Raw genomic sequence first — 16,483 nt, forward strand, 5'->3', positions numbered from 1 at the left:
TGCCTCTTGAATACCTCCTAGGTGAGGTGCTCTGGGCTTATCCAAACAGGAGGAGGCACTGTGGCAGACCCAGGACACGCTGGAGAGATTGACTGGCTTGCAAAAGCATCTCTGTCCCCTTAGAAGTTCTCAAGGAACCTCTATATCCAATACCTGAAATTCTCATAATGAGATTATAATACAACAAATATAACATTTTAAAACATTTTTCTAGATGTTTTCCTTATTCAACTTTAAAATCATATTTACTGACATCATTTTACTGACATATTAAAGATGTATTTATTCACATTTCTTTAGTCTACATTCTTTGTTTTTTAAGGTAAATGTTTGTGTTTAAAGGAAGTGGTCTAAACACTAGACTCTACTGAAAAACCTCTCTTGGAGTGAACAGAATTCCAGAATTTTTGAGCATATTAGGATGGTTTGCTCAAGTGATGTGCTCCTTAATATCAATTTGAATATCAAGATCTTTTTCTATTATACATATGTAATAACACGCTAGTTTCACACTTGCGTATGACATGGTGTGAGAATTATCCATCCAACTGGACTCAGAATCAAACCCAGACTTCTAAAGAAAGTATTAATTAATTTGACCTTGTAAGTCTTTAATTTTAATATTGAGCATTATAATTTGTGACAGGACACACTTATTTTATGATCTGGAAATATTGAAAGATAATTACAGGTCTGAGTATGCGTCATACACGAGGCAGGAAAAGTCAAAATTCAAGGCTGTCTAGTGAAAGACTCACAAGCCTAAACAATGTGATTGATATCTCAGTAAGGAAAGTCCAGCAAGCTTGGCATACTGGTGAGGGGAGCTTGAACATCTGAATATTCATTACAGGTGCCGGACAAGACAGTGTGTTGTGGTTACAAATGCCTCTTCTCCTACACTGACATGATAACAGTTAGAATTATTTATGTTCTACAACCCCAATTCCAAAAAAGTTGGGACAAAGTACAAATTGTAAATAAAAACGGAATGCAATGATGTGGAAGTTTCAAAATTCCATATTTTATTCAGAATAGAACATAGATGACATATCAAATGTTTAAACTGAGAAAATGTATAATTTAAAGAGAAAAATTAGGTGATTTTAAATTTCATGGCAACAACACATCTCAAAAAAGTTGGGACAAGGCCATGTTTACCACTGTGAGACATCCCCTTTTCTCTTTACAACAGTCTGTAAACGTCTGGGGACTGAGGAGACAAGTTGCTCAAGTTTAGGGATAGGAATGTTAACCCATTCTTGTCTAATGTAGGATTCTAGTTGCTCAACTGTCTTAGGTCTTTTTTGTCGTATCTTCCATTTTATGATGCGCCAAATGTTTTCTATGGGTGAGAGATCTGGACTGCAGGCTGGCCAGTTCAGTACCCGGACCCTTCTTCTACGCAGCCATGATGCTGTAATTGATGCAGTATGTGGTTTGGCATTGTCATGTTGGAAAATGCAAGGTCTTCCCTGAAAGAGACGTCGTCTGGATGGGAGCATATGTTGCTCTAGAACCTGGATATACCTTTCAGCATTGATGGTGTCTTTCCAGATGTGTAAGCTGCCAATGCCACACGCACTAATGCAACCCCATACCATCAGAGATGCAGGCTTCTGAACTGAGCGCTGATAACAACTTGGGTCGTCCTTCTCCTCTTTAGTCCGAATGACACGGCATCCCTGATTTCCATAAAGAACTTCAAATTTTGATTCGTCTGACCACAGAACAGTTTTCCACTTTGCCACAGTCCATTTTAAATGAGCCTTGGCCCAGAGAAGACATCTGCGCTTCTGGATCATGTTTAGATACGGCTTCTTCTTTGAACTATAGAGTTTTAGCTGGCAACGGCGGATGGCATGGTGAATTGTGTTCACAGATAATGTTCTCTGGAAATATTCCTGAGCCCATTTTGTGATTTCCAATACAGAAGCATGCCTGTATGTGATGCAGTGCCGTCTAAGGGCCCGAAGATCACGGGCACCCAGTATGGTTTTCCGGCCTTGACCCTTATGCACAGAGGTTCTTCCAGATTGTCTGAATTGTTTGATGATATTATGCACTGTAGATGATGATATGTTCAAACTCTTTGCAATTTTACACTGTCGAACTCCTTTCTGATATTGCTCCACTATTTGTCGGCGCAGAATTAGGGGGATTGGTGATCCTCTTCCCATCTTTACTTCTGAGAGCCGCTGCCACTCCAAGATGCTCTTTTTATACCAAGTCATGTTAATGACCTATTGCCAATTGATCTAATGAGTTGCAATTTGGTCCTCCAGCTGTTCCTTTTTTGTACCTTTAACTTTTCCAGCCTCTTATTGCCCCTGTCCCAACTTTTTAGAGATGTGTTGCTGTCATGAAATTTCAAATGAGCCAATATTTGGCATGAAATTTCAAAATGTCTCACTTTCGGCATTTGATATGTTGTCTATGTTCTATTGTAAATACAATATCAGTTTTTAAGATTTGTAAATTATTGCATTCCGTTTTTATTTACAATTTGTACTTTGTCCCAACTTTTTTGGAATCGGGGTTGTACATAGAGTTTCCGTTCTGTAAAATGCTGCTTTCTTTGGCCAAACATTTGCATCTTGAATGTTCATTGCACTGCTTGTATCTAATCATTTAGAGTGGTTTTATCATTCATGAGTAGTTTTGAGAACTTTAATGGGTTAGACAGCTAGAAATTTGGTGTCCATGTGCACTGGTGTGAATGTCATGCTGACAGGGTCTGATTTTGACCAGTATCAATTGGCTCAAAAATCTTTCATATATGTCATGAATGCAATCAGATTATTATTGGTGTGCAGGTTTGGAGGTGGCACTAGCGTATTATTATTTATATAAAATTGGAAAATGTGCAATGGATTGTATAGAAGGGAGCAGATTTTTTTTCTATTATCGCAGACTTCTTACCATTGATATAAATTCACTGATTTTGCTTTTACACTTCCAGAATCGGGCTCCAGAAACACTAGGACACAACGACGTAAATACAAAATTATTTTCTGTTGAAGTACACAGCCATGTCTCAATCAAAAATATATCAGAAGTAAAATCGGGCCATAAATACCTTTATTTTATATTTACAAATAGAATATTTTTAAAGAACATTTGGTAGTTTGGGTGTTCTGGAACACTCAGGTGTGTGTCTATATCATGCCAAAATATAAGACATTAACCATGACCTCAGAGGAGCAATTATTGTTGGTCATTAATCTGAGAAGGGTTATAAGGCCATCTCCAAACAATTTGAAGTTCACCATTCTATAGTGAGAAGGACTGTTTAAAAATGGAGCGGCCTTCCCAGGAGTTGGCATCCTAACAAATTCAGTCAAAGGTCAGGGGTGGGTCTCCTGATAACATTGCACTTTAGGGCTAAAGAATGAGTTTAAAGATGCTCTTAACCAATGAACCTTGTCTCTGGTCGTGGCTTTCATAAGAAGGACTCTTAAGAGCAACTTTACTAAGAGCATCTTTGCAATGTGTACCCTCACTAAAGGCATTAATAGTTGCTAAATCTAGTTGATGAGCTCACATAGCATTCATTTTTACCTAAAAAAACAATGAACAGGCTTGTTACCACCATATAAATTCACTGATTTTGCCTTTACATTTCCAGAATCCAACTCCACAAACACGAGTACACAGCGACGTAAGTACAAAATTATTTTCTGTCGAAGTACACTGCCATGTCTCAATCAAGACATATCTGAGTTAAAATCAGGCCATGAAATGCCTTTATTCTATATTTACAAAACAACAAGCTCAGTTGAAAGGGAAAAGTTCATGTTTTCTCTAATTGTCATGTCTTTGTTTTCCAGCTTTATCCTATTTGGTTGTGTACATTTTTGGTACAGCGTTGGTTGTTTTTGTAAACGTTGTTGCGTTATTAGTAGAGCTGATCCTAAAAGCACGTGAGTGAGCTCTATATTATTGTGATTTTAATAAAAATAACAATATTACAAAATGAAACTCTAAAAATGTGAGCGTGAAATTTTACTGACATAAATATTAGACTAGTGACAATTTTTTATTAAAATCAGTCCACTGAACATATACATATGAAACTACAATTTCTTTTTCATTTATAAATAGGAAATGGTCAGCGTACAGTGGATCTGCGAGTTATTCTCCTACCAGCTGAATGTGTCTTTGCCATGTGCTGCCTTGCTTTACAAATTTCTGTTTTCTGTAAGTATAATCTACAAGCCCAACACGCTATATGATCTGATGCAGAGCTGGTCTGTGTACTTTTGGTCATTCTGTTATTGTATCAGTAACAGAAAGGCAGAAATGGCAGAAACAACATTTAAGACGTGTTTATTTTGTTCCTTCTTTGTAAATAAAAAAAAACTGTACCATATTCGATCTAATTAGCGTACGGGGCGCCTAGAAAACATCATATGGCCATCATATGGATGTGCTAAATAGGGACTCTGAGAGAACTGCTTTAGGCATTCAAACTTACAAATAGTATTGATAATATCTTATTATTCATTGATACTAATATGTGTATTGGAGATCTAGATCTGTTTAAATTCTGAATCTGTGATTACAAACTGCAGCACTACCAGCTTATGAATAAATGAAAACCACAAACCTTGAGATCCATCATGTTGTAGATGTGTTCTGTTTCCCTAATATGTAAATCACTATCCAAACTAGAAATATTATTCAAATTTGCAGTGAACAAAACATTTAAATTTCAGGGAATACATTCAAAGTTAGAAATCTCAAATTCAAAGATCCAGTCACATTTGGTAGTCAAAGGAAGCTTATGACTAGGCACCCTCATATGAGTCTATGAATCTCAATGGTTATTAAAAGTTTAGTGACCAGGCAAATCAGGGCAATCATAGTCAGAGTCAGAAGATGAGTTGGATTCCTCATCTGGTTCACTCCATTCATTGACTGTCTCCAACTCCATCGCGATGTTCTCCAAAGTTGGTGATTTGCTTCTATTTCCCCCACTGAAGCTTTGTCAAACCCTTCAAATGGATCTTGATTGTCACTCTCGGCAAATAGCAAATCATCTTGGGTTCCATCCAGTGCAATTACTATCCCAGTTTTTAGGAAGGACTGATGGATTATCTCTGGGGTTACAGCTGCCCACCATTCCTTTATCCATTTTAATAAGGGTTTTTTTTTTCTGGTGGTCTGCAGTTTCCCGCTTTTGTCAATGACACAAAACCGTTGAATAGCCAGTCATCATGCAGTTCTCAATATTTGTTCAAATTAACATCACATGGTTGGTGTTTTGAAGTATACCATCCTGGAATCACAGCAAAGTCAGTGCTGTATTTACATAACATTTTCTTTACCTCTGCGGTTCTGTGGCCAGAAAATGAGTCCCAGACTAGCAGTCTACGATTTGCTTTACAAACTTTTCTCCATATCATTTTGATCCGGAACCTGATGACTTCTCCATTTGCCCATGCACCAGGAGTCATTTTGCCATGGAGTCCAGTTGGGATGTCTTTGGGTGGTTTTACACCTTTGAGTAAAACAAGACGGGGTAGCTTTGTGCTGTTTGCCATAGCCGTCAGACAAACCCTAACCCTCATCTTCTCATGGCCTGTGGTGTTCATAGTCACAGTTTTATTTCCCACTGTTTCAAGGCTATATTCACCTGGCATATCAAGCCACATGGCCGTTTCATCCATTTTGCCAATCATGGATAAGTTGTATCCTTTGCACTTCTGCATGTGGATAACATATTTCAGAAAATTCTGAGCTTTGTCATTCAAAACATCCTCATTTTTTGTACAACATTTGCCTTTTCTGAAGGAAATGTTATGCCACTTCATAAATCTGCGTAACCAACCACAACTCAGTTTGAATGATTGATTCCCTTGGAGCTTGTGCAAACGAAGTGCTTCTCATTTGATTTGCATTTGTGTCACTTGAACCCACTTTTCACAATGGCTCTGTCGCCACTCCAGCAATTTCTCCTCTATCTCAACAAATCTGATCTTCCTTCCAGCCCTTCCACACTGCTTTCACCAACTCTTACATTTTGTTGAATTCAATTCATTCTTTTTTCCTCATTTGATCACTCACTTTCTGTCAATATCGTAACATCTGGTAGCAGCCCGATTGCCATGTTCTTCCGCATATGTAACTACTTTCAATTTGAAAGATATTTCATCGGATCGAATCTTCTGGCCTTTATGGAACAAGGATTGACCATCTTCAGTTGTCATGAGGCAAAGGATAAGGAGAGATGCAGAATCAGTCTGATTGGATTATTCCATGTCAGAAGTTGAGAGGGAGTGCGTCATTTGAAAGTTTTTCTTTTAACACTTTTTCTCTTCAAAAAATTGATAGGTGGAGGTCTTCAGACAATTCAGTGTATAATTGCAATAATTTCAAGAAAACTATTCCTATTATTTCTGATGGAAACATATAACATTCATGAGGCCTTTTCCCCCGTTTTACAACTTGGAATGGCTAAATCACTAGCAACAGGGAAGCTGGTCACATGATGTCAAGTGGGAGCCAGTCTTGCAATGGAGATTTTCAAAGTGGCTATCATGTCTATAGAAGTGTTTGGACCCCAGAAATTGGCTAGAATTTGGAGATATATATTGAATATAATAACCCTCATGATAAATATGCAGTGGCTGTTGTGAACAATGATATAACCATAGGCCACATTCCAAGAGAACTGAGCAATATTGCATATTTCTTTCTGAAAAACAGTGAGAAAATTATGTCATTACTTCTGACAAATATAACCACTCAACATTAGTTGGTGGATTAGAAGTAAAATGCTTCTTATGATTTATTGGCAAAGAACTACTTGTAAAAAGGCTGAAAAACGTATTTAATGGTCAATCAGGTAAGATACAGTACCTTGTTTTTTTACGTCAGTGACTTGACTCAGTTTGTGCTGTCAGAAAAGTGGGGTATGCTTATAGGGGCAGGTGCACTAATTAGGTCGAATGTGGTAAATGAACTAACACACAAAAATGACTTGTTTGTTTATTTATTTATTTAAAAACTTTTATGGTTGTTGATGGGACTGGAAATCATTAAGTCATGCCTGGCCAGTATGCCTCCTTAACTAGCTTTAGATACAGCTTTGGAACCTCAAAAAATAACTATAGGCGTGTCGGGAAATATGATGATGATGAGCCTTTATTATCTCTACTTGAGAGAAATTTGTTTTGGGCAAACGAGAGAGTGTGATTTTACAGAAACATATAAATGCATGGATTAAAGCAAAAAAAAATCATCTGACTGAAAAAAAAAGCTCCATGTCGTTGGCCCCTACCACATCAGCGATGCGTCAAATTTTAAACGCCGTGTTGTCCATTATCCCCTCGGCCCCTACTTATAGTACATTTACATAATTTTAACAATGACTAAAGCTAAGGCATGACTTTACCATTGTCATTACTGTCTATAAATGATGAAACATCAAGTTTTCAGCGCAAAGTGCAAATTTATTTCAACAATACTTTAGTAATGCACAGCAGTGGTTAAGAGAAAAGTGCAAGTGCAGTCGAACTTGAACCATGCTTTCAAAAGAGTGGAACAGAAAGAAAAATAAGAAAATCTGTTGACATAAAACCAGGAAACAAGAAAAGTAAAGTGAAAGTTCGCTTTTTCTGCTTCTTTGCAGTGAAGCCAAAGGCATCTAGTTTTTTGCCATTGCTTCCATAGACTTTTTTTTATGGCAAACTACACAAAAGCACACACCTGCCATTTTCATCTTTTTGCACCATGAACTAAATGGCTTGCCATTATCACCCATTTCATTTAGCCAAGCCCATCTCCACTTATTCTTTACCGTTTTGCCGATGTCTGACACATCTGTGCCTTCATTTAAAAGAAGCGCGTCCATGCTGGCAAAACCGAAAGTAATTTGACGCGCTCTAGTGATGGAAATCGAAGGGCCTATATCCGGTGAAATATGGCCTTATACGCAGTACTCGAGTTGAGGGGGGGATGTGGGGGGAGGCATCCCCCTTCTGAAACAAAAATCTCAAATCATCCCCCTTATAAAACGGCCATCCCCCCATCACATCCCTTGTGCCATTTTACCAATTAATGTGGAAATTAGCCTACGATTATTTTAACAAATATTACTACCATTTCAACATTAGAGGCTTTGCACAGTGATAGCCTACATGTAGCCGGATAAAAAAGACGCATATTTATTTATTCGGTTGCACCTCTCATTCACACCTATACAGAGGTTTCAGTCACTGAAAACAGCTACTTTCGCAAACTGGGCAGAGTGGAGATTTCTGAAAACTCCATCTTCAGACACTCGTGTAAATCGGGAAAACGAAGCAACAGTGGGCGAGAGGGCGCGCGTGAATATAATGAGTCAGAGGTGTGAATCTTTCACCGAATGCCAATTGTCCCGGTTCTTCATGAAATCGCACGTGCGCGCACAAATTCATTAGGTTAACTTTCAAATAACTGTTCTTGTGCACTTGCGACACCGGAGCCACTTTCCTGAATTTTGAGCTTCGGAGTATTGGCTTCTTTATCTATTTAATCAATGAATTTATTTGTCACATACATTAAATTACTAATGTAAAACATTAGTAGCCTATTTAAGCAATAGCTGTTTTCTCCACTGTTTGACCTTTTGTGCTTAGTGAATGAGACACTTCATTACACTCCACTGACCGACTTCCAATTCCGGACTTTTTTGAAAATGTAAAATATAGGCCTACGAGATGTTTTTTTGGCACTTAATTCGCGTTGGTCCTTCACTATTAATTTTTGAGACTGACGAGGCACTAAATACTGTGGAATTATTTTCTCCTTACTATGAAGTTTGTCATCTTAAACAAGTGTCGGGAAATCTTGCAGCCCGACTCTGCAGCCTCCAATGTTTAAGCGAACTGCTGAAACCATAATGTTTAAAGATTAAATCGTAGGCTAATCAAACCAAAGAAAAATACAGCCTTTCCAGAGCATTGTCTGCCGAAGCCTGTTTAACCTACAAAAGGCTTAATGGCAAAGGTCTTGCTGCGGCTTCAACTTTTTCACCTGATCACCTTTCAGTAGGCAAATATCATTATTACTACTACTACAAAAGGCCTAGTATTAGTAGTAGACAAGTAACCTAGTTGCCTAGTAGTAGGACAGCCAAATAGTTTCATCAGTGGCCCATGCCGAGCCTCCCCGGGACTAGACAGTAGCGGAGGCTGTATTTATTTATTTATGCCTATCTATCGCAACAACTTATTCCTTTACATATACTCAAACATAGCACAAGAAAGGGTTCAGCAACAGGCAATCATAGCAGCTTGGTGAAGTTCTAAATCACATCGGTCTCAGACCTATGGGCCAACCCCCCACTCCATTTTTTTCCCTTCGGATCTGCATCAATCTCATTATTGACCTTTAGCGCTCCCAGTTGACGGAAATCCGTCGTAGCGACAGAAAACTTTAATCCGTGTAAATGTAGCATACTAAACAAGTAACATGCAAACATAGATACAGCCTAGTTCATCTGCCTCCACACCCCCCCAAACAGACAGCCCCTTGTATTGAGGTATTTCACCTGACGTCACAGGGTCACGTGATGCCCCGGTGTCTGCCATTTTGAAGGTCAAGCTAGCTAATGTCAACAACATAGTAGCTAGTATGTTACTGTAGCAATGTTTACGTTCAGTCATTTGGATGACCGTTAAAACCTTTCAGTCTCAAGTTTTTCCTTTACTGTATTTACTAGTTTACTGTAATTATGATCCGGCAGCTATTTACACCGGATCCAGTGTAAATAGCTGCCGGAGCGCACTCCGGCTTGCTCCCCCTCAAATTAAGCAGCGCGCTCCGGCTTGCTCCCGGAGTGCTCCGGCCGAGCTTCCGGAGCGCGCACCGGCTTGCTCCCCCTCAAATTAAGCAGCACGCTCCGGCTTACTCCCGGAGTGCTCCGGCCGAGGTTCCGGAGCGCGCTCCGGCAGCTATTTACACTGGATCTGGTGTAAATAGCTGCCGGATCATAATTACAGTAAACTAGTAAATACAGTAAAGGAAAAACTTGAGACTGAAAGGTTTTAACAGTCATCCAAATGACTGAACGTAAACATTGCTACAGTAACATACTAGCTACTATGTTGTTGACATTAGCTAGTGCTAACAGCTAGCTGCTAGTACACTGCTACAACACAGACACCGACCCTAATAATACAGTTCTTGGTCATTGCCTGGTAACAGCAAATTTATAACGGGCCATGTCTCAACAGACTAAGAAGTTATTTCAATGACATTTAATAACATTTTGTTTATCCTGAGGACCGAAAGTAAATGAAAATGTGAACAAACCTTAGCTGTAATAAGATGGCGACCACCGGCTCCAGGGACGACCCACTGATGTAGGCATGTTACCCAGCCTGACACAAAATATTTGTAGGCATCCAAACTCTTATACGCTTTCAGATCAATACCTGTGTATGGCGATGGGTTTTTAACGACATAGGTGTACAGATCATGTGGGCCGAAGTCAGATAAAGACGAGGGCTTCGTGTACTTCTGTACGTCAGTGAACAATCCTGGTGGAAGCAGGTAAACGTCGTTCTCTAAGCCTGCTAACCTCAATTTTTGCAAATACCTCTCCCTCTGCTCGCCCTGTAAATGCCCTACGTTGCTGGATAGTGAAGGTGTTTTCTGCATCTCGCTCCTTTTTCTTTTATGTTTTTCGTTTGTCGCCTTCCTCGCGTTCAAACTGATTCGAGCCGTGATGTCCAAAATGGCAGCCTAACGATGCATCACATGACTTGGTCACGTGGGTGAAAAATCTCAATTGCAGTCCATAGGTATTGCACACAGCCATTTCCCTGAGCTATTTAGCACAGACATTGCTCAGAAAGATATTATAATAATAAATATTACACATAAAACAAAATGATTGCATAAAATTACACCACAACCTAAAAATACTACCCCCCCCAATCAATCCCCCCCACACACACACACAATATCACCCACACCACACTAAAGCCTACTATTAAGTAATTTAATTGACCAAGGAACCATTGAGAGTTTGAACCTATTTTTTTTACAGTTTGGTAGCCTATATCTCCTTCCTGAGGGTAGCATTTCATATTCGCCATGCAAAATATGTTCCTCATCCCCTGAGATTTTCAGTCCCTGTCTCCTTACTGCTTCATCAAATAAAGCTTGCAATAATGTAGGAGGGGGCATGCTTATTATTTTCCCAGCTCTCTTAATAAGGGTATGCAATTGAGCTTTCAGTTTAACAGACAGGTTCCCAAACCATTTTATGATGCCGTATCTAATGATGGATTCAATGGAAGCCCTATAGAAGGCCATCATATTATCTTTCTCAACGCCAAACACTCTCAACCTCCTCAGAAAATGAAGATGCTGACTGATCCTTGAACATAAAAAGTCAACATGCTGGCACCATTTTAATTGAGAATCAAATAAAACACCTAAATATTTATATGTGGATACCTGCTCCACTGCCCCTCCATGTAGTGTCACCAAATTATGGTTAGCTATGGATCTGGGGTCAAAGATGATTTCTTTTGTTTTGCTCACATTTAAAACCAAGTTGGACAAAATGATTGGAGATAATGCCTCTATATATGTGCAATGTTGAGATGATTTAAACCACATGCACAAAATCTTCTAATACTCCTTAACAAAAATATTTTTCCTTGTGACAATCATGTGGTATAAATTTTATTGGCAATTAAAAATTACTAACCCCATTTCCAAAAAAGTTGGGATATTTTCCAAAATGAAATAAAAACAAAACTCTGTGATTTGTTAATTCACATGAACCTTTATTTAACTGACAAAAGGACAAAGAAATATTTTCAGTAGTTTTACTGACCAACATAATTGTATTTTGTAAATATAAACCAAGTTAGAATTTGATGCCTGCAACACACTCAAAAAAAAAAGTTGGGACAGATCCATTATTATCATTGTATTACATCACCTTTCCTTTAATAATACTTTTTAATCATATGGGATCTGAGCATACTAATTGTTGCAGTTTTGCATTTGGAATTTTTGTCCATTTTGCTTGATACAAGACTTCAGCTGCTCAACAGTCCGTGGTCGCCGTTGTCTGATTCTCCTCTTCATGATGTGCCATACATTCTCAATAGGAGACAGATCTGGACTGGCAGCAGGCCAGTCAAGCACATGCACTCTGTGTCTACAAAGCCATGCTGTTGTAGCCCATGCACAATGAGGCCTGGCATTGCCCTGCTCAAATAAACATGGACTTCCTAGGAATTGGCGTCGCCTTGATGAATACGGCGCTCTAAAATCCAAATATACACCTCCACATCAATGGTACCTTCACACACATGCAACTCCCCCATGCCGTGGGCACTGGTGCCCCCCATACCATCACAAATGCTGGCTCTTACACCTTTCCTGATAACAAACTGGATGGTCACTGAGAACTTGACGTCCAGTTTTCCTGAAAACAAGCTGAAATGTGGACTCATCTGATCACAGCACACGCTTCTACTCTCTTTCTGTCCATCCGAGATAAGTTCGGGCCCAGAGAAATCGGGAGCATTTCTGCATAGAATTGATGAATGGCTTCCTCCTTGCATAATACAGTTTCAGGTTGCATTTCTGGATGCAGTGGCAGACTGTGTTAAGTGACAACAGTTTTCCGAAGTACTCCTGAGCCCATTTGTCACATTAGCATGATGGTTTCTCAGGCAGTGCTGCCTGAGGGTTCGAAGGTCACACATATTCAACAGTAGTTTCTGACCTCACCCTTTGCACACTGAGATGTCTTCGAATTCCCTGAATCTTTTCACAATATTATGTACTGCAGATTTTGAAAGACCTAAAATCTTGCATTGAGAAATGTTCTTTTTGAATTGACAAACAATTCTCTCATGAATTTTGGCACAAAGCAGTGAGCCATGCCCCATCCTTGCTTGTAAAGTCTGAGCTTTTGGTGTGGCTCCTTTTAATACCCAATCATGATACCAAGGAACCTGCTTATTGTGGAATCTTCCAAAATGGTGTTATTTGAATATCCTATAAACTTTTCAGTCTTATTTTGTCTCTGTCCCAACTTTTTTTTTTAGTGTGTTGCAAGCATCAATTTCTAACTTTGTTTATATTTACAAAATACAGTGAAGTTGGTCAGTAAAACTAGGGCTGAACGATTTTAAGAAAACAATGAATTGCGATTTTTCTGGCAGATATTGCGATTTCGATTTCAACCACGATTTTTTTTTTCTTTAAATCGAGTTTCAGTGCAAATTAATCCTGAGGAACAACATCCTGAGGAACAAGTTATAATAACTTAAAATAAAAAGAAAGCCATCTTTCTTAAGTAAACTTTTGCTTCTTGTATTTTTCCCATCTACAACAGGGGCTTCAAAGTTTGGGAGAATAGCAGGGTACAAATAATTTACAGCAGGGTGCAAAATGGCAAAATGTCTGCCAGTGGCAGACATAATGCACGCAAAGCGTGCAGGGATATATATATATATATATATATATATATGAGAGAGAGAGAGAGAGAGAGAGAGAGAGAGATGCAAGTACGAATTTTTCATGGGGCGGGATGGTTTGGAACAGGTCATCTAAAATTGGGATAACATTTACCCGGGACAGGTATTTGAGGCGGGTCGTCTAGCTTAAGCTTGATTAGCATTGTTACGCATGCCAGTGTTTCCCACAGAAATTTTGGAAACTATGGGGGCAGCCCATGGGGCGCGGGGTTGTTTAAAATTGAGTGATATGTTAAATATTAAGTTATTACTGAAAAACTATTGATTAAAAAAACAAAGAGAAATGGTCCTATAAACAACTTTACCAATATAAAAGATTACCAGGACTACAAAAATGCAGAAAAATAGGCTTTACTTATCCAAATGCACCTGTTGGTTCAAAAGTTAAAGTGCATAGAACCTCACAGCACAACATGAAGTTACCTTAAAATATAATATAAATGCCTCAACTTTCATGTAAGAAAAAAAACTATTAATACTAGTACTGTCTCTCCTGAAGATTAAATTAAACAATAATTATAAACTAATAAAATAAATGGCTCAGGCTTCATAGAAGAAAAAAAAAACCAATTTGAACAGAATCTCACAGTATGATGCTGAAGCTGCCTAAACAATGTAAAATAAAATACCATTTTGGCAAAAACGTTGGCATCCATTAATTTCTTGTATTAAGTAAAAAAATATGTTGCCAGATACTGCTGACGTTTTACAGCCCAAAATATGTTCAAAACCCGCCAAAATGCACTTAAAACCGCCCAATCTAGCAACACAGGCAGTAATGGCTGCACTCATGTTGAGGATGTAAACAAAGCTGACGCGGCAACGGACATACATGACATAGTGGATGTAATTTACGTTCACAACTTTTTTTGCCGTCAGAAATATTTAATATTAAATTTTGTGACTTGACTGACAATAGCCGGCGGCATAACAAGCCACAGACGGCGATTTGCCGCCGGTGACCGGCTACTTTTGAGACCGCTGCTACAACATATCAGACATAAAAAAAGGTTGATCAATGGCTCAGCAGCATCAAAATATTGCACTTTTGTAAAAGAATGTACATAAGCATTATAAATTATAATAAACAACAAAGTATAGCAAAAAAGTCTTACCTTAAAAGTAGTGCAAGAATGGCTCAAGGGAGCTAGCTTATGAACATTAACAACATCAGCAGCAGTTACAGAAATGCAACCCCTGTACTCAGAATCCTGTGATTCTTTTTCACACAAAGTGGCAAGAGGAAATGAAATGTAATGGTAGTAAAAATAAAACATAATAATAAAAAAACGTACAAATGACCCTGCATTTTCCCCATCTACAAAAGATGTCAAACATTTAAAATTGGCGTAGAGCTGTGGGATGGCAACCTGATTGAAGTATGTGCGGGAGGGCAGAACATACCTCTTATCCATTGTGCGGAGTAAACTTTTAAATGAGTCTTTGGTGACCATGTTTACAGGCACCATGTCCTTCGTAATGTAGTTTGTTACTGCAGCAGTTATCTCCTTGTGTCTTCGGTTACTTCTGTCATACGGAGTTACACTGGCAAAAGGAGTTGTAATTGTTGTCTGTTTGGCCGAAGTACTTTCACTACTACTAGACGTCTCATAGGTCTTTTTCGTCATGCACTCTTCATGCAAATTCGCGTGGTGAACTTTCAAGTGGCGGTATAAATCAGTAGCGTTTCCACCAGATGTAGCCACTTTTGCACGACATGTTTTGCACAGCACCTGTTTCTGATGTTCGTCTGAGGCTTCAAATCCAAAATACTGCCAAATGGCCGACGTGCTGCTTTTCTTTGGGATCAAATCCCCTGACTCTGCTTCAGCTCCCGCTTCAGCCATGTCTGAAATTGAATGACCAGCTACACTGATTGGAGTGGATAACACGTGACCTGTCCACGCGCAGCATGCAGCTTCTTGATTGGTAGCTGACACAGAGTGTTTTTACACCATGCTGGGGCAATACGCAGAGCATACATGTGTGAAATTATTGACGAAACAAAACATGGGTCAGTTTAGGAGCACTGAGAAAAAACGCGGCTTTGACGATCCCAAAATCATGTTGGCCGAGATCGCGATTTTCGGTCGAAAACGATAGATCGTTCAGCCCTAAGTAAAACTATTGAAAATCTTTTCTTTGCACTTTTGCAGTTAAATAAAGGTTCACATGAATTAACAAATCACAGATTTTTGTTTTTAATGCATTTTGGAAAATATGGCAACTTTTTTGGAAATGGTGTTAGTAGAATAAATCAATATGAAAATGAGTCTTGTGAAAAAAAAAACAACCCACAAGTATACAACAGTACATTTTCACTGTAACCCTTTTACAGATCTCTTTACAATACATTTATTATTTGATTATAAGTTACTGTAGACTTGGACTATTCATGCACTGATATATGGGATTCCTATAAGAATAAAAATACTAATGTTTACCATGTAAATATGCTTATGTGAAACACTACACTCACTTTTTTAGCTGGATCTGTTTAATACTTGTGCATGCTCTAAACACGATCAGTCTCTATTCTAAAATACTATGTTTTTCCCCTCATTACACAGGGAAGGAGAACAGAGAAAGGTACGTGTGTATTGTTGAGGATGCAAATATATAGAAAGATTTTGTTTGGACAGGAGACATGATCATTTTTGCTCTCGTTGTTGCAGATTTAGAAAAGACATAGACAGGCTGTGTGGGTGTAAACAGACACAGAGGGTGAGTATATCACTGTGTGATATTAAACATGGAATAAATACAGGCTTTCATCAAAAACTGATTAACATCATTAACTTTTGTGCAATTTTTACATTGTACATCATGACACGAACGTGCAGAACAATTCCTAAAGTAACATCTCACTCTAAACACAGAACTCACCTTCACACAATCATGAATGTGAACTCGAGGATCTGGCTCCTGAATCTCAGCCCTCAGGGTCTTAGCAGGTAAGATGGTACCCCATGGTCTTTCATTTT

At 38.7% G+C, this 16,483-nt stretch overlaps 1 protein-coding gene across 2 annotated transcripts in view; it reads left to right on the top strand.

Annotated features, from left to right (window-relative positions):
* LOC132897975 (uncharacterized) overlaps positions 1 to 16,483 on the top strand; it is a 126,525-nt gene that overhangs the window by 109,118 nt on the left and 924 nt on the right. Inside the window, exons 13-19 of one of the 2 annotated variants that reach the window (XM_060939290.1) lie at positions 2,963 to 2,995; positions 3,629 to 3,661; positions 3,831 to 3,923; positions 4,105 to 4,200; positions 16,070 to 16,088; positions 16,175 to 16,223; positions 16,379 to 16,453. In XM_060939290.1, the coding sequence (XP_060795273.1) occupies positions 2,963 to 2,995; positions 3,629 to 3,661; positions 3,831 to 3,923; positions 4,105 to 4,200; positions 16,070 to 16,088; positions 16,175 to 16,223; positions 16,379 to 16,450 (395 nt within the window). In that variant the 3' untranslated portion in view covers positions 16,451 to 16,453. The remainder of the gene's footprint in view (positions 1 to 2,962; positions 2,996 to 3,628; positions 3,662 to 3,830; positions 3,924 to 4,104; positions 4,201 to 16,069; positions 16,089 to 16,174; positions 16,224 to 16,378; positions 16,454 to 16,483) is intronic. The other variant, XM_060939291.1, reaches the window with a different exon arrangement.

Source organism: Neoarius graeffei, chromosome 14 (assembly GCF_027579695.1).
Source record: "Neoarius graeffei isolate fNeoGra1 chromosome 14, fNeoGra1.pri, whole genome shotgun sequence".
Taxonomy (NCBI): Eukaryota; Metazoa; Chordata; class Actinopteri; order Siluriformes; family Ariidae; genus Neoarius; species Neoarius graeffei.